The 23,802-nt window shown below is 40.7% G+C and overlaps 1 protein-coding gene across 2 annotated transcripts in view; it reads left to right on the top strand.

Moving 5' to 3' along the window:
- Nucleotides 1-15,089, top strand: part of itgb2 (integrin, beta 2) — a 66,118-nt gene extending 51,029 nt beyond the window's left edge. For both annotated transcript variants that reach the window (XM_038719777.1, XM_038719778.1), the window contains exons 14-16: nt 107-321; nt 12,067-12,233; nt 14,447-15,089. In XM_038719777.1, coding sequence (XP_038575705.1) covers nt 107-321; nt 12,067-12,233; nt 14,447-14,512 — 448 coding nt within the window. In that variant the 3' untranslated portion in view covers nt 14,513-15,089. The remainder of the gene's footprint in view (nt 1-106; nt 322-12,066; nt 12,234-14,446) is intronic.
- Nucleotides 15,090-23,802: the final 8,713 nt, after the last annotated feature.

Raw genomic sequence — 23,802 nt, forward strand, 5'->3', positions numbered from 1 at the left:
CTTTCACTTACCAATTGTTGTTAAAGGTCAAGTATGTGGTTATGAATCAATAAAGTAGCTCCATTACTGACTTATAAGTATTAACTGTTGCTATCAATCTTCTCAGGAACTGCATTGAATGCCTCGGCTTTGGGTCAGGTCCCTTAAAAGAAAACTGCATAGCGGTTTGCCAGAAGAGCATTAATCATACTGTGGTAGACCAGTTCACTATACAAAGCAAGCAGTGCCAGCAGAAGGACACAGAGGGCTGCTGGATCAAATTTAAGCTGGAACAGTTGGTTGGAGAGGATAACTACAGGGCTGAAATTCTGCAGCAGAGAGGTAAGCTGCTGATAAAATGCAGAAACATTTTCAGAGGCACACTCTTAAATTTAAGAACAATGTCATTGTTTCAATGCGGCTTGCAGTGGTTCTGCTATTTGGAAACATTAAACAAGACTAAGGCTACGTTCAGACTGCAGGCCAAAGTGTACCAAATCCAATTTTTTTGCTCATATGCATGGGCAGTAGGGGGGCACAATAAACATAAAATTTGTCAAGAGCAATTTTTGAAGAGGACACAAATAATACAGCATGTATGTGTGTGTGTATATATATATATGTGTGTACACACACATATATTAGAAATTTAACTGCAGCAGGCCAACTGCTCCGCCACTTAACATCATAATGCGCAAAACCCAACACAACAGTAGATCTACAGTATCAGCCTAATATCGGTTCACACACAGGATTATCGCTGTAGTAAGAGATGCACAGATTACAGTTTTACTGGCTAATTACTGATTTTTTAAAAGGTCTGACCTGCTGATTTTGATTTTGGCTGATTCCAATTTTCTTTCTTTCTAAGATCTATAACTGACAGCATACGCATTTTTGTAACTATTTATTGGAAAAATCTATTTTTATTAGGGTCCCCATCAGCACCAATATAAATGTTCGCTATTCTCACTGGTACAACATTACTGAGAATTTAATGATAGAATAGCGTTACGAACATTGTGTTGGCTGAAGTGGTCTGTGTGACTGGACCTGGGGGAGCTAACCAGAGCTAGCTGGCTAACTATTCCTGACAGCCCCCCGAAGTATATTACTCTTACCATCACAGGGTGTGTGCCTAAAGTTATTGATTGTATGCATGTCAACCGGTTAACGTTAACCCTACAGTGGCGCACATCGGCCACTGCTCTGCAACCTCCGCTAATGTTACTGCAGCTATATATTGACACCTGCCGGCACCATGGTCGGCACTTGTCAACTCCGAAAACGTTAGAACACATTTTCGATTCGCCGTCAATTTTCGTCAGACTGCCGATATTTGACATCTGCACAGTCATCAAAACTCCTCAGAAGTGTATTTAAAGTTCTGTTGTTGGCCTCTAAAGAATAAAACGGTTAACATTAGGATCTATACTGTATGTAAGCCGAGATTAACGTCATCACGTTTTGTGTGTGGTGTCTTCTGGGACAAACCATATTTGGAAGTTCAACTTCCGTCAACTTGCATCAACTTCCATCAGGTCTGTGGGCTGCAGCTGGATATACTTGTATTCTTCTGCACATGTGGGTCACTTTCAGGCCGCGGACAGTTCACACTGGAGTCTGATATGGGCCACATTTATACAACTATGCGAAGTGTCAAACGAAAAAAAACGGATCTGGGGAAAAAATCTGAATTGAGCATTAAGGCCTGCATTCTGAACGTAGCCTAAGAGTCTGCTAGCAGCTTTCTGAGGCTTTGAGCTAAATGCTACTGCGCCCATAAGGGAACATGGGCAAAAAAAATAAAATAATGATGTTTCCCACACGCACATAAAAGTATCTGGTTGCCACATGATATCTGGCAGGCACCTGAGAACACCCAGTGCTATGTTTCTGTGTGGAAATGACAGTCCAAGAGTTAAGTCAGCTATATTTCAACCTTGTACTTCATTATAAGGACATTAAGCTTTGCTTGCAAGTCACCACCCTTATACTGTCTCTGAACGACATTTAACGACAGTCGCAGTCTGTTTCGGCGCAAGGGAAACACCAGTCCTGATCTGGTTATTACTTTCATTTCTGAACAATTACAAACATGTGACCAACTCCATGGATATAGGTGGATATACACAAAATGTTGAACCAGACGTCTTCATCGCTGAAACTATTTTGCACAGAGGTCCGATTATATTTGGCACTTGGACTCATGACAAATTGAAGCCACTTGGTAATTGTATCAATAGATGCATTGACAGGTTTTCAAAGAAAATTATCTGGATGAATACATTTACTACAAGCAGTGACCCAATAATTGTTGGTGGCAGTCCATATTATAGCTTTGCACAACCTAGGTGATTTTACAAGGATTGTCGGAGTCAACCGGGGTACAGAGAATGTTAACGTTAGAGACTTTCAGCATTTTCTTCGTCGCAATATAAATGATGGCTCTGCTATTGAGAGCTACAGAGAAGGTGCAAGCACGGCGAATCAGAGGATAGAAAGTTAGTGGGGCTTTCTCAGGAAGGAATCAATGGGAGTTCTACATCACTGACGCTAAGCTACAAATGTGGTCATACTGTTGCTATTGTTAAATTAATGTATATGTATAATTCTATCTAAGTCGAAATGCCAGGCTGTTTTTTTACAGATTTTGTTGAATGCTCACAAAAACTGTCCCAAAGATCACAACAATTCGGTACGCCAGAACTTGATGTTGTTAATGTATTCAGGATTTATGAATGAGTCACATGATTGTGAGTATCTGAAGTGAATGTTATATACTGTTGTAGTTTAACCTACAGCACTGTATCATAATCTATAAAAGCATCATGTTTGTAGTGTAGCTGTGAGAAATAGCCCATCCTTGAGCTCAGAAAACAGCAGTTCTCAGCTTTGTTATTAGGCATTTTCAAGATAATCAAATTTTACATTAAAAGTAGGAGAATTTCATCAACTCAGAAAGAAACAATCCATCCTTCATCCAACAAAGGTTAAAGTCAAGGGCACCTGGACTTGGTTGCAGATACTGGAAGACGTTTTGTCCCTCATCCAAAGGACTTCTTCAGTTCTGACTGACTGGCAGGGAAACTCAGCTATTTAACCTCAGAGGGGTTGTTTGCCAGGATCGTTGATACTGCTGGTTCGTTAGTGTTCCTGGTTGTTGTAACGACAGTCGGTACAGTCATTAGGATTACCCGAGGCCAAGACTGAACGACCAACGTTATTATCTTCACCTGAGGCCAATAGGTTACGTTTGTTGAGTTTCCTGGGAAGTGATGAATAATAAGATGATAATGATAAGTGGTGGCGTAGACCCCCACTTATCCCAGCATCTGTCTTAGTGTGTTCTCAGGTTTAAAAAACACAGGGATGTTATGTTTGTTGAAAATCCTCCTGAGTTTCTCTGATACTCCAGACACGTATGGAATCTCAATGTTGTTGCGTTTGACCTTCTTTTCTTCATCCCCTGTAGTTTTGTTCTTCTTGGATCTTGTGGCTGTTTTCACAAAGGTCCATTTAGGGTATCCACAGGCTGTAAGTGCCCCCTTCAGGTGGTTCTGTTCCTTCTCTCTGGCTTGGGCGTTTGTTGGTATGTTTTCCGCTCTGTGGTGCAGTGTTCTCATGACCCCTAGCTTGTGCTCCAGTGGGTGGTGGGAATCGAACAGTAGGTATTGGTCTGTGTGAGTGGGTTTTCTGTAAACACCAATCTGCAGGCTCCTGTCCTCTTCAATGTGTACAGCGCAGTCCAGGAAGGCCAAATTGTTGTTGTGAACATCTTCTCGTGTGAACTTGATATTACTGTCCACAGAGTTGATGTGTTCTGTGAAGGCTTGCACTTCCTGGTTTTTAATTTTGACCCAGGTGTCGTCCACATATCTGTACCAGTGGCTTGGTGCTGTTCCTCTGAAGGAGTTGAGGGCTTTGCTCTCCACTTCTTCCATGTAGATGTTTGCCACAATCGGGGATACCGGTGAGCCCATGGCACAGCCATGCTTCTGTCTGTAGAATCCACCGTTGTACTGGAAATAGGTGGTGTTTAGACAGAGGTCGAGTAATTTACAGATCTGGTCAGGGCAGATGCTAGTTCTGTTGTCCAGGGTGTTGTCTTGTGTTAGCCGTTTCCTAACGGTTTCTACTGCCTCTATGGTGGGGATGCAGGTGAACAAAGAAGTCACGTCATAGGATACCATGGTTTCATCTGGATCCAGTTTTAGTCCTCGAACTTTGTTTACAAAGTCAATAGAGTTTTGGATGTGGTGAGGTGTGTTTCCCACCAAAGGAGCTAAGATGGTAGAAATGTGTTTGGCAATGTTGTAGGTGACAGAGTTAATGCTGCTGATAATTGGCCTGAGTGGGGCTCCTTCTTTGTGTATCTTGAGTAGTCCATAAATGCATGGAATGGCTTCTCCAGGATACAAACGGTAATATTGTTCATGGGTGATGGTGGCCTTTTTCTTGTATCTGCTGGTTTGGTCTCGTCTCAGTGTCTCATATGTGTTTGTGTCCATTAGTAGTGTGTTGACTTTGTTCTGGTAGTCCACTGTGTTAAGTACTACCGTGCATCTTCCTTTGTCAGCAGGTAAGATAGTGATGTTTTGATCCTTGCTCAGAGATGTCACAGCCTTCCTTTCTTGGATGGTGAGGTTGGAAGGAGGGGCCTTCGCATTAGAAAGGACTGCAGATACCTTTAGTCTGAGCTGTTCCGCTTCTGTTTCTGTTAATTTGTTTTTCCTAATGGCCGATTCTGTGGCTGTGATGAGGTCTACTATAGGTAGTTGCTGTGGTGTAATGGCAAAGTTTAATCCTTTGGCCAGAACGTCTTTCTCTGGTTGGGTGAGTTCCCTATCTGAAAAGTTTTTCACCCATCTGTTGTCTGTTTCATGTGTTGTGGGGTTGTTGTCCTTTCTCCTCCAAGACAATTCTCCTGTTCTGTTAGTGCAGCTTGCTCTGGACTGTAGGTTTTGTACTGTAGATTTCCGGGTCTGTCTTTCTTTGCTCTTGTTGTGCTGAGATAGCTGTGCTTTCTTGATGAAGTCCATGACCAAACGCATGGCTCAACACAGAAGGGCCAACTCCTCAGGTCAAGACTCTGCAGTCTACTTACATCTGAAGGACAGAGGACACGTTTGAGGACCACTAGGTGCACATTTTAGACAGAGAAGATGGATGGTTTGAAAGAGGTGTCAAGGAAGCCATCTACACCCGGGTCGAACAGAGGAGGGGGTCTACGCCACCACTTCGTTCAGTCTTGGCCACCGGTAGTCCTAACGACTGTAACGACTGTTGTTACAACAACCAGGAACACTAATGACCCAGCGGTATTGATGATCCTGGCAAGCGACCCCACTGAGGTTAAATAGCTGAGTTTCCCTGCCAGTCAGTCAGAACTGAAGAAGTCCTTTGGATGAGGGACGAAACGTCTTCCAGTATCTTCAACCAAGTCCAGTTGCCCTTGACTTTAACCTTCATTGGATAACTATGACCTGGATGACTGAGAATCTTCATAGACAATCCATCCTTCAGTTTATTAGTTATTATTATTAAAAATCACATTCAAAATCACCAACTATAAAGATACATAGTTTTCCCTTGACAGGAATGGTATAAGCTGTTGTAATCTTAAAAGTAACAAGTTACTACAGCTGTCAGACAAAGTAGTGGAATAAAAAGTACAATATTTTACTCTGCGATGAAATGAAATACAAGTATAAAGTGGCAGATAATTGAAATACTCAAATAAAGTACATGTACCTCAGATTTGTTCATAAGTTGGCCTACAGTACTTGTGTAAATGTACACTCCACCACTGAGGTCATCACAATACATCACAACTTATTTATAGATTAGTTCTGATTATTTTGTTCTGAAGTTGTGATAAGTAGAGAAATTAGCCGATACAGATCTATCACTCAAAATCCTGAATTATGAATTTGAATATAACCATTATGAGATTACTATGTTAGAAAATGTATCAGAGTAGACATCTGGAGATCATAGCAATACTTATTGTTTCATCATACAGTGAAAATGTTTCTCATGTTTATTTTTTGGGCCTATATGCTTATCGTAAATTACTGTTTTATTTCAAGCCCTTTCATAACTTATCCAAGGCCTGCATGACAATACTAAATTGTATTACTGATTTATAAAATATAAATAATTGAATTGAGTTTGTATCCATCTAAACAAAACACAATTTTTCTCCAGTCCACAATGCTTTATTCTCTAAACATTTTTAGCTATCTTGCCTCAGGGTCGTGTCTGAAGTTGTCAATCAGTCATGTGTTTTATACAAAACAATATTACCATAACTTTTCAGAATAGTTTTCACCAAATACATGTACTTTACATTAAATATTTGCTTAAGAGTACATTTATTTATGTCTGATTTTTATCAAAGCATGGTAATGTTTGATATACACAATGGTTATCTGTATGTCATATGACAGGTGAACAGTAAATAAAGAAACCTGAAACAATCTCAGACACCACCCTTATTAAGGAAAGATTATTGAAACTGTTTAGTTTATAATATTGAATACATTAAAAAAAGTATTGTATTCATTACAGCTCCTCATCCTGTGCATTCTCAGAGTTAGACAGTGTTGTAACTAGATGGATACCCGCTCTTACCTTTTCCCAGGGACTCTGTAAAACTGATATTTGGAACTTTGGACTATATTGCCTAGTATAAAGGATTTATCTATTGTTGTGTGGCAACTGGCTGCACTAGAAACAATGCTATGTGATAATAAGAACATTTGTAACATTATCATGGGGATAGCCACAGCTGCACCTTCCAGTGGTTGCTTGTAAAGAATTGCATTTGGACCTGCATTTCAGTAATGACATTCAAGTATTAGTGCTTCTCAGTGATTTGTACTGGAAGTAGACATATACATTTGTAGTATGTGTGTATAGATCTATAGTCATAGATTTTGAGACAATTTTTGCCTTCCTTTGGCATCAGACATGAATAGGCAACAAGTGAACACAACCATAACAAAGAAAAACACCAAGGAAGGAAATGAATGAGGAATTCAATACTTTTATTGAACAATATTCTGCTCTTGACAGGTATTAGCAGAATGTTTCCTATATAGGGGTCCAACAAAAACCATCAGAAGCCATTCAAAATGGTATGTGTATCAAACAGCTAATATTTTATCAAACAGTGACATTGAGTTCTTTATTCTTTAACAATAATTGCATAAAACATGCATATGAACATGAAAATAGTATATGCCAAAAACCTGTCTTTTGCAGTTGAGCAGAGATTAAAACTTAGTATGCTTACCAATATTACTGCAAAAGCATCTACATAAACATTACAATGTCAGAACAGTGTCTTGTCAAGTCTAATGAAGCAATCAGGCCAGATGATTTATCTGATCTAAAGCTTCTTCCTGTAATACACGAACTGGTAAATTCAATTTGATTAAATTTTATTTACTATATATAGCGCCAAATCACAACAACAGTTATCTCACAGCGCTTTTCATAAAAGAGCAGGTCTAGACCGTACTCTATGATGCTATTTACAGAAACCCAACAGTTCCCACCAAGAGCAAGCACTAGGCGACAGAGGCAAGGAAAAACTTCCTTTTAAGAGGCAGAAACCTCGGGCAGAACCATGGCTCAGGGTGGGCGGCCATCTGCCTCGACCAGTTTGGGGGGGGGGGGGGGAGGGAGGGGAGGGAGGCAGTCTACACTGAAAAAAAAGTCTGTTGAACTTACATAAAAATAATATGTACATCGGTTGCACATATATTTATTTTTATTTGAAATGATTCATTTCAATTTAGTATACTGAATTCTTATATGTAAAATCAACATGATTTGATTATGTTCATTCAAAGTTATTTATTAATGTTAAATTTACTAAATTATTCTGTAAAGACTCAACATCATTTGTTTGTGTTAATTTAACATTCCCTTTAATGTTTAGTGTATTTACTTGTCACTTATTAAAGCAACATGAGATTTTGAAGTAAAGTATATGCAGTGTTGTTCTGTTCAGTTAACCTAACCTAGTTAGTCTCATAAAGATTCTGCAAACTTTGTGTATAAATTCGACATGCTAAAAGTATTTCTGTATGCTGATTTCTTTTTAATCTTACCCACAGTTATACTCCTGTAACATTTTCAGAACAAATAAGGCATACACAAAAACATTTCTTTTGAAACTGTATTGTAATAAAATAGATTTACTAACAATACTTGTCAGTTCCATGCAATGTATACACAAATAAATGCATTCATATACAAACCATTCTCACATTAGAACAAAGCACCTTTTTCCTTTATATACACACTTGGTTGTTTCACCAAGTTATCAAGAGTGCATTGAAAACATTCTGCTACAACCTGAGGCAACACTGTTGGTCATTAAAACACCTTCTGAATGACATCAAACCAGCATCAATAGGGAATTATACAACAGCCAGATTAATGCAGAAATGTCTTGCAAAATTATGCAAAAAAGTGCATTATACATCCACTACATTTAAAACCTCTTAACAACAAAAAAGACAAATGTAATGAAATCATTAAATGTAAATGCTCCGTATAGCGCCTTTCTTTAGAAACTAACATTCACACACATTCATACACTGGCGGAACAGATGCCAGAGGCAATTCGGGGTTCAGTATCTTGCCCAAGGACACTTTGACATACAGCCTGGGGAAGCCAGGGATTGAACCACCGACCTTCCAATTAATTAAGTTATTGTGCTCCTTTAACTGCAATGGTTCTGTAATTAAAGAGTAATAAAATTAAGAAGTAATTGATTTCCCACCACTACTATATTTTCAGTTACGAATGTGCAAAAAACAAAATCACCTCCCCATTTTAATATAGGGGAAACTGTTGGAAGCTCTGACACATCTGACAAAGCTGACATAAAATGAAAGAGATACATTTTGCCACACATGGCCCAGAGAGAAATAATCTGCTGAAACAAATATGCTACATTTGCAGTAAACAAATGCTTACATAAAGGCAGCGCAAGTGAGTTGCAAAAGTCCAGTCCAATAAAAAAAGCAGCAACGGTCCATGTTCCAAGAAGAAAGGGAAACCGTTGCATCCAGGTTGCCTAAAATGGCAACAGCTCACTTATAGTTTGTGTTTGAGTCCCTGGGCTTTCTTTGACAGTGTGTTGCCATCCAGCTCCATCACAACTTTTTGGAGCACTTCGAAAGAGTACTTAAGTTCAAGGATTGTTGAGGTTCAAGACATACATTAAGTGAAAAAACATGGCAGCAGCTATGTTGCAACGTTGTCCATATCATGCAGTACCACCTGGCCTTCCAGGACAATCCCAATGTCTTCTGGTCTATCAGTGGCATTTAACATATTCCCACCATGGTCTCGTCAATGGCACCTTGGTTCAGGTCTTTGTCTTCTGCCTGCAGAATGTACAGTCACAAAAAAAGCCATATGAGAAGAAATAAAAAATAAAACACTTAAACCTTGAGCCTATTATGCACTGAAAACATCACACTGAGTATCTGCATTAACTCATAACTGATTCTTGAAATTGTGGCCTGGGCCTTTATATACCAGGTCTTGTGTGAAGTGAACAGATTGCTATTATAAGTTTATGTTAAAAAATGTTTTGCACCTGTTTGGAGTTTTTTATGTCCTGTGTTGTTGGTTTTCACTTTTACCCATTTAAGATTTTCCACAGCTATGCAGTTGCACAATATACCGACGGTCTACATTAGCATTCATGAACTTTGACATGTGTACAGCTTGTAGCAAAGCAATACTGGCTACATATATACTGGCTACAATACTGGTTAATGTTTTGTATAAAAAGGTCACTGTATTTTATGTAACTACACGGGATCTGTCAGTGAATGTTTATGAATTTGACAGAGTCTATTAAATGGAATATCAAGAGGGCAGCAACTAACAATTCAGTCATTATTAGTTAATCTATTATTTTCTTAGACTTACAAATATACTTGGGTGTATTTGATGACAAATTTTAATATTTTGCAGAGAAACACAGAGTTGTAATCTATTACTTTTAGGGCTGGACGATTCATCAAAAAGTAATTCAAACCGAATTTCAGATTATTCAGATAATTTCACTTTGAATTAAATTTAATGCCAACTTCAACATGTATGAAGGATATAATGGAAAATCAGTATGGGTTTTAGAAAATAATTATTTACCATTAAGAGTCCCCACCCATCTCCATGGCCTCACATAGTGCCTTTTCGTCAACAAAAGCTCCATTTTGAACTGAAGTTAATCAGTTTTTTTTTCTTTCCTGACAACTCACTGACTCAGGCACGTTCCAGTCAAGAGCGTTCTACTTTCACAATGCAGTATGACATCCACTGTTTCATGAACCACACGTCAGCTGATTTCCTGACAGCTCTACTCTAGTACTGTTAACTTCACAGCTGATCTCCTGACAGTGCTGTGTTATACTCATTTGGCCACTTTTCATAGTTAGCTTTGCACATATTTAACAGTGTTTTGATCATTCCAATTCCTAATCACCTCACTGTTTAGAAAGTCAGCTAGCCTACTAAAATTAATTATAACATTGTGATGATACAGCTGAGCAGGATGTTATTTGGTTTGGTTTGTTGTCATTCATCCACATATCGAGTACATAAGTTTCTTAAGGCCCATGGTGCTCAATACAAGATCACAATAATCAACTTACAAGACACAAACATATTACTACACTATACGACACAAAAAATGGAACAGATATATTAAGGTGGAGAGAACATGGTTTGGCTGGAGCATTGTAAAGTGCTTAGTTCAACACGTATCTGACTCTATACTAATAACAGCAGCCTCATAAATAAAACAGTAATGACACTGTAATAAGTAAGTAATAATGCTATGCAATGTTTGCTACATTTATTTAAGTGACATTAAATAGCTGCATTTCATTATTACCTACTTAGATAGATTGTTACAAATACTTTGAATTACCAAGTAGTCACACAGTAAGAAAAATACATCTTTATCCTATTCGTTTTACAGTCGCAAAATATGTATCCCTGTCCATAAAGCACAGGTGATGGTCTATTATCAAGTATTTAATATTGGGTATACTTCACATCAGGACTAATAACAGGGCGGAATATGGAGACGTTTGTTGTTTCCTAGTAGTTATAGTGGGATACAAAATACGAACTGGGATCCAGAGAATGTCTAGTACACTAGAGCTTCTATTGATCATTAAGCCTTACAAAGAAGTGCTGCATCAAAGAATGTACTGTAACTTGAGCCAAAGTTAAGAGGAATGTTGTTTTTTTGAATAATGTAATTTAATAAAACTATAACTAAGTTACTGGAAAGATCCTGTTACTGAAACAAATAAGTGTAAGTTACTGAAACATACGAAAACATAAAATTATATACTAAACAAGACAATAAGACACTTTGAAAGCTTGAACATTGCCTTTGTCTCTTTTGTCCCGGAATGAATGGGCCCCTCTGACAAAACAACTGGCTCCAGCTTGGCCCCCTCAATACAACTGGTCTAGAACCGCTACTGCTTGTACAGCGATGAGAGCTTGTCCAACTGTTTCAAAATAAGTTTTAAATTTTTTTCTATTTATTGTAAATAAACAAAAGTGGAGAGAGAAGTTGTGAAATTGTATTTACATCCTTTGCGACTCAACTATCACCCCTGATAGAGCACAAAGTTTTTCACAGGCTTCATATTTGAATAATGTAGCACTAGGCGACAGCGTTAACGTTTACCTTTTTCACGCATGCTAACATTTGGTAATTAGCCCTAAACACAAATTACAGCTGAGGCTGATGGGAAGGTGAACATGTTTGAATTGTTTGTTTGAATTGCATTACAACTCAACTTCAGACATTTCAAAACAACAAATGTCATCCTCACTAGAGGATCTCTGAAGTAACTAGGCTTCATCCTCTGGGGAACACAATGTAGTATGTACAAAATTTATTTGCAGTTTATCCATTTCACTCCATCTCTAGAGTTGTGCGGCTAGCACACTTTTCTCCATTTCATTCTTTTTTTAGTGTAGCATTTTGGATGTGTACAATCTCCTGGAATGTATCTCTTTTTGTCCAGACTGTCCGGAACCACCCAGCGTCACAGCTATCATCGGAGGTTCCATTGTGTCTGTGGCTCTTATCGGCATCATTCTGCTGATGATCATCAAGTTAGTCCTCTACATGAAGGATCTGAAAGAGTTCCGGAAATTTGAAAATGAAAAGAAGAAAGCCAAATGGGAAAAGGTGAGACGATTTATTTGAATGTAATTTTTTTATCACTGCTAACAAAAATGTAGAAATAATCACTATCAACATTTTAAGATCTAGACCTATGGTTTTCCTCTAGAAACTAAAAAAATATTCAGATTGGACTGCTCTGCAGTACAGAAGGCTGATGTTCAGTGCTATTGCCGGCTAGTAGCACAATGAGAAAATTGAGGCTGTGGAGGTCTGGCCATCTTTCCCAAAGTTGTCATGTGTAGATATTTTTTTCTGTAGATATTTTTTTGAGCTTTGCACTGTGCAGAATCAGGTGGCCAAAATCCTGTGAGAAAAAGGAGTCACCATGTGTGCAAAAAACAGAAGACAGCCAGCTGAACAACAGCAATAAGAGCAATAATAACAGTAGACATAAGATAACAACTGAGAGTGAATGAGAAGGAGAAACAGTCAGGATTATCTATAAACAACACAGCACAGCCATGAGAGGGAAATATTAATAATGGAAGGGAAGGTGAAACAGGTCAGAGGGAGGCTAGACTAGAATGGTCCTCCCCACTGGGGCCAGGTTGCTGACTGGCCCCAGCATTCAGCCTCGTCCCCCGCCCTCTTAGGCAAGAGGATGCCAGGTCCCTCCAGGCCAGGGCTTCTAGAAGGAGCCCCTTGAGCACCAGAGCCAGCGAACACCCCGCCCAGCCCTAGGGCAGGTCCAGGGCAGCCCAGCTACCCCAGCTCGCAGACCCGCCCCAGACCCAGAGATCCAAAGCCCCAAACCACAGGCCTCCACCATCCCCAAGGCAGCACAGCCCCGACCTTTGATGGCATAAGACCCATTCTGAACATCCTTTGTCCTGTATAGTGTGTTCTGTGGAGAGTTTTATAGTGTATCAGTTGTAGATTGGGATTTTAGTCATTCTAAACGTACAGTATTTGTGTACAGATATTTTGGTTTGCACTAACGGATAGATCAGTCTCCCTCTTTTAGAATGAGAGAGAGGCTGAACCATCTGTTGTCAACAGTATTATTTTTATTTTCGATAATAGTTTGGGATTTGAGAGTTTAAGAAAGTCTGTTAGGTAGGTTTATTGTCACAATACAACAGGTTATATAATGAAACTGAGCTTTGTAACTCCCTTCTGCGACATAGCAGACAATATACATTAATACAGAAGCAATTATGAAAATGCTAAACGGAAATAAACTATCATCAGGGGAGCAGTGCTGAGGATGAATTAGAGTTTAAGAGTCTGATAGCTTGAGGGGGAAAAAGCTGCTCTGCAGTCTGGTGGTGCGGCAGCACAAACTTCTATCTCTCTTCCCAGAAGGCAGCAGGGTGAACAGGCTGGGGCTGGCTGGGTGCTGTCCTTTAGTATCCTCTGGGCTCTGCAGGCATCTCACCTCACAGATATCACTGATGCTCAGGAGATGGGTACCAATGATCTTCTGAGCAGTTTTAATCACCCACTGCCCTCCGGTCCTGGGCCGTGCACATCCCATGTTAGTGATGTTTCCAGTCAGGATGCTTTCTGGGCTTTCTTCTCCAGCGTGGAGATGTGAGACGACCATGTCAGGTTCTCTGTGATCCTGATTCCCAGGAACCTGAAACTGTTCATCTGCTCCACCTCAGCTCCACTGATGTAGACAGGAGTGTGTGTCTTTATCTCCTTTTTCCTGAAATCAATGATCAGCTCCTTAGTTTTGCTGACTGTTATCATTGGAGGTAAATCTAAGTCCATTTTCTTAGACTTAAATCTTGCCCAGATGATGTATTTAAGCTGTTGATATTCAAGAAATGTATTATTGGCTAATTCCATAGTGTGCCACTAGATCCTGAAATGGAATAAATTTACTGCCCTGGATGAAAATACTCTAGATGTCTTATCCCTTTATCACCACAAAGGGGAATTTAGCCTTTTCTTATTTTTGAGGATGCCAGGATTGTTCCAGATTGGAGTAAGTCTGGATTTTTGAGCCAGACCATTTGAGAGACCAGCCTTTGCTTGTGCAAGCTACTGACCACAGTCCACGTCCCTACTTGAATACCAGCCTTTATTAGAGAATGTCATCCTTCTACATTGTGGAGATGAGCACATGCAGCACCCAGGCAGAGCAACACTGACACTGTGTGTGGGTTGTATAATCTGCTGTGAAATCTTGAAATTAAGTGACTTCAAGACAAGGTTAAAAAACATCATAGATGAAAACAAACTAATTGTTGGGCTTTCTCTGTTGCTAGGCTACCAACCCACTGTTCCAGAATGCCACCACAACTGTGGAAAACCCAACCTTTACTGGAGAGTGAGGGCTCCCACTGCAGCACAGCGAGCTGCGCATCAGACAAAACTCTGCGTATCTGAGTTTTGTTTCTATGTTAGAAAGTATCATTTGTAATGCTCATACATTTTTGAAAATGTCCACATTCACACTTATTTACCTTTAATGTTCTTGCTTATTTTCTTAATGATGAATTTCTGTCAGTTGCATTTGTTTACTTGTTAAAAAAATATGCACATTTTTGCTCATTGCATGTAACAATTATACAAGAAGTAATGTAATGTTGTATAGCTTATAATGCAGTTGATAGTGGTACAGGATGGTCAGAATATAATCATGTATCACATACATACACTGAACTCATATCAGAATATTGCTCCTCATTTTATAGTTCAAATGAAGTTTCTCTTCGTGTGGCACATTCTTTAAGTGATTGCTAGGATTATTTCTTCTAAATGTATGTCTTTAAAATCAAATTTGAAGTGGAGCAAAGATCAGAAAAATGTGTTCTTATTTTAATTGTCACAGTGCTAAAATATGATTTAAAGCTGCAGTAATCTGTGTTTCTGGTCAACAGACAATAATAAATCCAATATATCACAGTGGTTTTGACTTCAACTCATGAAGGAAATATATGACTCTTCCGATGCTAAATGCTTCACTGTGTTCACCAGCTTGTGGCTAATTGTAAGGTCAGGTGTCAAAGCACTCCATAGCACGACTCAGAAACATGATACATGTAAAAGTCTGGTTTTACTTAAAAAATGGATTTGGTACACAGGTAATCAGAGAAAGCAAACATCTGGCAGGCAGAAGGCAAAAGCGAGGTCAGGGAAAGAGGCAAAATCTAAAACCAAAGGCAACAAGGAAATAATGCTGGAAAGCTAGACACTGAGTACCAAGACCAACTAATCAGGGCGGGTCAAACAACCATACAGGTGGGAAACACACAAGGACAAGAAATGAAGTGATCTGGCACAAAAGGAGAGGTAAGTAACAAAGAACAACAGGAAGTGTGTGATGTATCACTAACTTTGTCGTTCTCCAGTTTGGCGTTGTTAGCCCTCAGAAGGATTTTTTTTTAAACAACAACAAAAGGCTGAAAATTGAACTTTATTGGCTTAACTAAATTAGGCGTGCGGGAGCGAACGAGAGAAAGAGAGAGAGATTATTGTTATTATTTATTCTCCTGCAAATTAGCAGAGAATAAGATGATCCAGCTGTAGCTCTGTGTCTGTCCTCTCTGCTCCACCTGAAGTGGCTGTGAGCTGCACTTTATCAGAGGCGCTGAAATTAACTTGTGTGGATTTGTGGTGAGGTTCATCACCTGATAGGCAGAGGAGCCATTATACATATTTCATTTCAAAATCTATGTTTTGTCCCCCCTTCTTTCCTAATGTAAAGATTTATTTCGCATTGCCTTCTTGGCTCAGGTGATTTCGGAACTGGCTCATATAGGAGGCGGATTACTAAGAGACCAGTCAATCACTCACACACTCCACATCGGTCCCGGACAAAATGTAGCCAATAGAAATGTTGAGGGAGGATGGGAAAAGTTGCTCGAGGGGTACATCTAATGTTCTTTTAATTTCGCTACATTTCCCATTCATAGCTTTTATAACTTAACCAGTCTGTAATCTGCATTTAGATCTGGTCGCTTGCCACAGTCACAGAGCTGGGCAGATGCAAACACTTAGAAAATCAGGCAAATATCTTTTCAGTTTAAGGCTTTATGTTCTACTAATACAACTGAAATCTAGTGAGCCCACAGCACGGCACTGGTGACCTGTTGGTGGTATTATGCTTTGTAGCTTTTTCCCTCTCCTTTATTGAGTTATATCTCTTTTTTGTGCATGTAACAGGTTTGCAAAGTGAAAAATCCCAAAGTCCAGCCCAAAGGGAGTTCCCATCTCCCACAGAAAACTCTGCTCTGAATGCTTGAAAACAGCTCATTTAGAGTCCAGCCGCTTCCCTTCCTTGACGTCACAATGAAAACATGTCATAAAGCTTGCCAAGCGGCTAGCAGGGTCAGGCACTCAAACAATGCTAGTCTGAGCGGAGGCCCTTTGATTTTAGTTAAGCCCCTTTTCCACTGCACAGTGTCGGGTCGGAAATAAGGACCGGCCGGGCCAGTAAAAGACCTGGTCCCTACCCTAACCAATGTAATAAACTCAATAAAATTACTCTATTAGATTTCTTCTTTAGTCAAAAAACTGCGTAGTCAAAAACTTCACTGGAGATGGTCAAGAGTCGGTGCAAAAGAGTTTATTCCAATAAAGGACCAATAAACCCGAGCAACATCCCTGCAGGTCTCAGGATGGAACGGAGTTGGTGGTCAGCGAACATCGCCTTATATTCACCTTAAGCTCCACCTTGTCCCTCCCTTCAGGTGGGCGTTACATCTTAACTCCTCCTTATCTCCTCCTTCTAGGTGGGCGTTACTCCTTAACTCCACCTATGGTGTTCGCTGACCATTCCTCCCCTTTGGTGGATTTCTTATCCTCTACTGCCATCTAGTGGCCTTTTTCTTGTACTGTTTTACCAAATTAACCCTTTCATTAATGTTACAATTTCCACTTTTTAACTATTATTACATGTAATTATTAGGGCCCGAGCACGACCGTGCGAGGTCCCTATTGAATCTGCTCGGATTATATTTTTAGGGCCCGAGCACGACCGTGCGAGGTCCCTATTGAAATTGCTCGGATTATTTTTTAGGGCCCGAGCACGACCGTGCGAGGTCCCTATTGAAATTGCTCGGATTATTTTTATTTTTTTTTTTTCTGCAAAGTAGGCCCAAATGACATGGCCTAAACATACTCGAAAACTCACCAAAATTTGCAAACATGTCAGAACCGGTGAAAAACTTCGTATTCTACAAGTTTCGCACATGGGCGTGGCAAAATGACTCGCTAGCGCCACCTAGAAAATTGGAAATGATTAGCCCCTCGTTCACGTTCAACCTACATGTACGAAATTTTCTGGGGACATGTATCGTATCAAGACGCACAAAAAAGCCTCAAGAACCCATAGCCTAAAGTCAACAGGAAGTCGGCCATTTTGAATTTTATGGCCATTTTTGGATGATTTACATACTTCGTACTTTAACGAACTCCTCCTAGGGATTTAGTCGGATCAACCTCAAATTTCTGCTGTGCCTTCTAAAGGCATTGACGATGAAAAGTTGTGCTATTTGCGCGTTTTCGTCAATGGGCGTGTCCGTGGCGTCGATGATTCGCAATGAAACAGGAAGTTGTTGTAACTTCAGTGTACATGCTCACATCCGGACCAAACTGTACATGTAGGATGAGAGTCCCGCCCTGAACACATGTACATGCCGACATTCACCCACAGTCATAGCGCCACCTGCTGGCAACAGAAAGTGACCTTTAACGAAGCAGCCCCCGCCGCACGTTTCACCTACGTGCACGAATTTTCTGTGGTACGTGTATCTTGTCCAGACGCACAAAAAGTCTCTTGGAGCCATAGCCTAAACCCAACAGGAAGTCGGCCATTTTGAATTTTACGTCAAATTTTGGATGATTTACACACTTCGTACTTTAACGAACTCCTCCTAGGGATTTAGTCCGACCGACCTCAAATTTGTGCTGTGCCTTCTAAAGGCATTGAAGATGAAAAGTTGTGCTATTTGCAAGTTTTCGTCAATGGGCGTGTCCGTGGCGTGGCGTCAAAGATCAGCTCTTCGCCATGACACGGAAGTTGTCGTAACTTCAGTGTACATGCTCACATCTGGACCAAACTGTACATGTAGGATGAGAGTCCCGCCCTGAACACATGTACATGCTGACATTCACCCACAGTCATAGCGCCACCTGCTGGCAACAGGAAGTGAATTTTAACGAAGCAGCCCCCGCCGCACGTTTTACCTACGTGCACGAATTTTCTGTGGTACGTGTATCTTGTCCAGACGCACAAAAAAGTCTCTTGGAGCCATAGCCTAAACCCAACAGGAAGTCGGCCATTTTGAATTTTACGTCAAATTTTGGATGATTTACACACTTCGTACTTTAACGAACTCCTCCTAGGGATTTAGTCCGACCGACCTCAAATTTGTGCTGTGCCTTCTAAAGGCATTGAAGATGAAAAGTTGTGCTATTTGCAAGTTTTCGTCAATGGGCGTGTCCGTGGCGTGGCGTCAAAGATCAACTCTTCGCCATGACACGGAAGTTGTCGTAACTTCAGTGTACATGCTCACATCTGGACCAAACTGTACATGTAGGATGAGAGTCCCGCCCTGAACACATGTACATGCTGACATTCACAGACAGTCATAGCGCCACCTGCTGGCAACAGGAAGTGACTTTTAACGAAGCAGCCCCCGCCGCACGTTTTACCTACGTGCACGAATTTTCTGTGGTACGTGTATCTTGTCCAGACGCACAAAAAAGCCTCTTGGAGCGATGCCCTAAAATCAACAGGAAGTAGGCCATTTTGAATTTTACGTCAAATTTTGGATGATTTACACACTTCGTACTTTAACGAACTCCTCCTAGGGATTTAGTCCGACCGACTTCAAATTTGTGCTGTGCCTTCTAAAGGCATTGAAGATGAAAAGTTGTGCTATTTGCGAGTTTTCGTCAATGGGTGTGTCCGTGGCGTGGCGTCAGAGATCAAGTCTTCGCCATGACACAGGAAGTTGTTGTAACTTCAGTGTACATGCTCACATCTGAACCAAACTTTACGTGCTTGATAACTCTCCCACCCCGTTATGGAGGACCGATCCTGACACAGTCAGAAATAAATACAGAAATAAATAAATGCTCAATAAATAAATAAGCATCCAATTAAATACACAAAAAAATAAAGTAAATAAATAAATGTAGGTAGTAATTAAATTATACAAGGAGACATAAATGTATATATTTTAATTAGTGCCTTTACTATTCACCTTTGTTATAATTACCTTATTTGTTTATTCAACTTTATTTATTACAATTTTTTTAATGTATTTATTTATGTGTGTGTTTTAATATTTTTGTCTGTTTTATTCTTCCTTTGTATTTATTTACCTTATTTATTTTCACCCATGGTATTTATTTCTGCCTGTCTTTTTTAAATTTTTGTATGCATTTCTGCCTCATTATGCAAATGAGGAGGGGCTGTGTCTCAAGGGGTCATCTTCTCTGCTATTGGTGGACCAGTCAGACAGGAGAGCTCCTACTCTGCCTGCAGACATCAACGATCTTGCCCCTCACACAGTCAGATGGCTTCCTTCAGTGCGCTGAGGTGTTTAACAACTCTGAAGACAATACTACCAGCAATGTCTTCCTTCTCTTTTCACGTAGACGCTCCGACAGACGGTGCTTTCAGTTTGCTGCATGCATGGACACAGAACTGCGGTACAGCACACAGTAACGATGAAATGTGTGCTGTTCTCACATTCTTCCTCTGTATGTACACATAAACAACAAGGCAGGGAAATATAAAAGGAATTTATTTTATTGTTTGGGTACATTATTGTTCAGTGTACATGCTCACATCTGAAACAAACTTTACGTGCTTGATAACTCTCCCACCCCGCAGACATCTACACGCCAACACCGATTTATATTCATAGCGGCAAGTGCTATGTAGCTCCACATAGGGGACACAGGAAGTGACATATAACACCTTCATGCGGCGTCATAACCGCGTAGCAAATTCACAGCCGCACCGGCAGAGCTCCAGAATATGCAACTCGGCCGGCTCACACGCGGACGCGCTTATAAGTGCGAGGGCCCGCCCAACGCTGCTTGCAGCTTTAATTTTTTTTTTTTTTTTTTTTCTGCAAAGTAGGCCCAAATGACATGGCCTAAACATACTCGAAAACTCACCAAAATTTGCAAACATGTCAGAACCGGTGAAAAATTTCGTATTCTACAAGTTTCGCACATGGGCGTGGCAAAATGACTCGCTAGCGCCACCTAGAAAATTGGAAATGATTAGCCCCTCGTTCACGTTCAACCTACATGTACGAAATTTTCTGGGGACATGTATCGTATCAAGACGCACAAAAAAGCCTCAAGAACCCATAGCCTAAAGTCAACAGGAAGTCGGCCATTTTGAATTTTATGGCCATTTTTGGATGATTTACATACTTCGTACTTTAACGAACTCCTCCTAGGGATTTAGTCGGATCGACCTCAAATTTCTGCTGTGCCTTCTAAAGGCATTGACGATGAAAAGTTGTGCTATTTGCGCGTTTTCGTCAATGGGCGTGTCCGTGGCGTCGATGATTCGCAATGAAACAGGAAGTTGTTGTAACTTCAGTGTACATGCTCACATCCGGACCAAACTGTACATGTAGGATGAGAGTCCCGCCCTGAACACATGTACATGCCGACATTCACCCACAGTCATAGCGCCACCTGCTGGCAACAGAAAGTGACCTTTAACGAAGCAGCCCCCGCCGCACGTTTCACCTACGTGCACGAATTTTCTGTGGTACGTGTATCTTGTCCAGACGCACAAAAAAGTCTCTTGGAGCCATAGCCTAAACCCAACAGGAAGTCGGCCATTTTGAATTTTACGTCAAATTTTGGATGATTTACACACTTCGTACTTTAACGAACTCCTCCTAGGGATTTAGTCCGACCGACCTCAAATTTGTGCTGTGCCTTCTAAAGGCATTGAAGATGAAAAGTTGTGCTATTTGCAAGTTTTCGTCAATGGGCGTGTCCGTGGCGTGGCGTCAAAGATCAGCTCTTCGCCATGACACGGAAGTTGTCGTAACTTCAGTGTACATGCTCACATCTGGACCAAACTGTACATGTAGGATGAGAGTCCCGCCCTGAACACATGTACATGCTGACATTCACCCACAGTCATAGCGCCACCTGCTGGCAACAGGAAGTGATTTTAACGAAGCAGCCCCCGCCGCACGTTTTACCTACGTGCACGAATTTTCTGTGGTACGTGTATCTTGTCCAGACGCACAAAAAAGTCTCTTGGAGCCATAGCCTAAACCCAACAGGAAGTCGGCCATTTTGAATTTTACGTCAAATTTTGGATGATTTACACACTTCGTACTTTAACGAACTCCTCCTAGGGATTTAGTCCGACCGACCTCAAATTTGTGCTGTGCCTTCTAAAGGCATTGAAGATGAAAAGTTGTGCTATTTGCAAGTTTTCGTCAATGGGCGTGTCCGTGGCGTGGCGTCAAAGATCAACTCTTCGCCATGACACGGAAGTTGTCGTAACTTCAGTGTACATGCTCACATCTGGACCAAACTGTACATGTAGGATGAGAGTCCCGCCCTGAACACATGTACATGCTGACATTCACAGACAGTCATAGCGCCACCTGCTGGCAACAGGAAGTGACTTTTAACGAAGCAGCCCCCGCCGCACGTTTTACCTACGTGCACGAATTTTCTGTGGTACGTGTATCTTGTCCAGACGCACAAAAAAGCCTCTTGGAGCGATGCCCTAAAATCAACAGGAAGTAGGCCATTTTGAATTTTACGTCAAATTTTGGATGATTTACACACTTCGTACTTTAACGAACTCCTCCTAGGGATTTAGTCCGACCGACTTCAAATTTGTGCTGTGCCTTCTAAAGGCATTGAAGATGAAAAGTTGTGCTATTTGCGAGTTTTCGTCAATGGGTGTGTCCGTGGCGTGGCGTCAGAGATCAAGTCTTCGCCATGACACAGGAAGTTGTTGTAACTTCAGTGTACATGCTCACATCTGAACCAAACTTTACGTGCTTGATAACTCTCCCACCCCGTTATGGAGGACCGATCCTGACACAGTCAGAAATAAATACAGAAATAAATAAATGCTCAATAAATAAATAAGCATCCAATTAAATACACAAAAAAATAAAGTAAATAAATAAATGTAGGTAGTAATTAAATTATACAAGGAGACATAAATGTATATATTTTAATTAGTGCCTTTACTATTCACCTTTGTTATAATTACCTTATTTGTTTATTCAACTTTATTTATTACAAATTTTTTTAATGTATTTATTTAGAGTGGGTACGGAAAGTATTCAGACCCCTTTAAATTTTTCACTCTTTGTTTCATTGCAGCCATTTTCCAAAAATCAAAAAAGTTCATTTTATTTCTCAGTAATGTACACTCAGCACCCCATCTTGACAGAAAAAAACAGAAATGTAGAAATTTTTGCAAATTTATTAAAAAAGAAAAACTGAAATATCACATGGTCATAAGTATTCAGACCCTTTGCCGTGACACTCATATTTAACTCAGGTGCTGTCTATTTCTTCTGATCATCCTTGAGATGGTTCTACACCTTCATTTGAGTCCAGCTGTGTTTGATTATACTGATTGGACTTGATTAGGAAAGCCACACACCTGTCTATATAAGACCTTACAGCTCACAGTGCATGTCAGAGCAAATGAGAATCATGAGGTCAAAGGAACTGCCTGAAGAGCTCAGAGACAGAATGTGGCAAGGCACAGATCTGGCCAAGGTTACAAAAAAATTTCTGCTGCACTTAAGGTTCCTAAGAGCACAGTGGCCTCCATAATCCTCAAATGGAAGACGTTTGGGACGACCAGAACCCTTCCTAGAGCTGGCCGTCCGGCCAAACTGAGCTATCGGGGGAGAAGAGCCTTGGTGAGAGAGGTAAAGAAGAACCCAAAGGTCACTGTGGCTGAGCTCCAGAGATGCAGTCGGGAGATGGGAGAAAGTTGTAGTAAGTCAACCATCACTGCAGCAATCCACCAGTCGGGGCTTTATGGCAGAGTGGCCCGACAGAAGCCTCTCCTCAGTGCAAGACACATGAAAGCCCGCATGGAGTTTGCTAAAAAACACCTGAAGGACTCCAAGATGGTGATAAATAAGATCCTCTGGTCTGATGAGACCAAGATAGAACTTTTTGGCCTTAATTCTAAGCGGTATGTGTGGAGAAAACCAGGCACTGCTCATCACCTGTCCAATACAGTCTCAACAGTGAAGCATGGTGGTGACAGCATCATGCTGTGGGGGTGTTTTTCAGCTGCAGGGACAGGACAACTGGTTGCAATCGAGGGAAAGATGAATGCGGCCAAGTACAGGGATATCCTGGACGAAAACCTTTTCCAGAGTGCTCTGGACCTCAGACTGGGCCGAAGGTTTACCTTCCAACAAGACAATGACCCTAAGCACACCGCTAAAATAACGAAGGAGTGGCTTCACAACAACTCCGTGGCTGTTGTTGAATGGCCCAGCCAGAGCCCTGACTTAAACCCAATTGAGCATCTCTGGAGAGACCTGAAAATGGCTGTCCACCAACGTTTACCATCCAACCTGACAGAACTGGAGAGGATCTGCAAGGAGGAATGGCAGAGGATACCCAAATCCAG

This window comes from Micropterus salmoides, unplaced genomic scaffold, assembly GCF_014851395.1.
Source record: "Micropterus salmoides isolate LMB-PRFRI ecotype aquatic unplaced genomic scaffold, ASM1485139v1 Ms_hic_scaffold_15, whole genome shotgun sequence".
NCBI classification, from domain to species: Eukaryota; Metazoa; Chordata; class Actinopteri; order Centrarchiformes; family Centrarchidae; genus Micropterus; species Micropterus salmoides.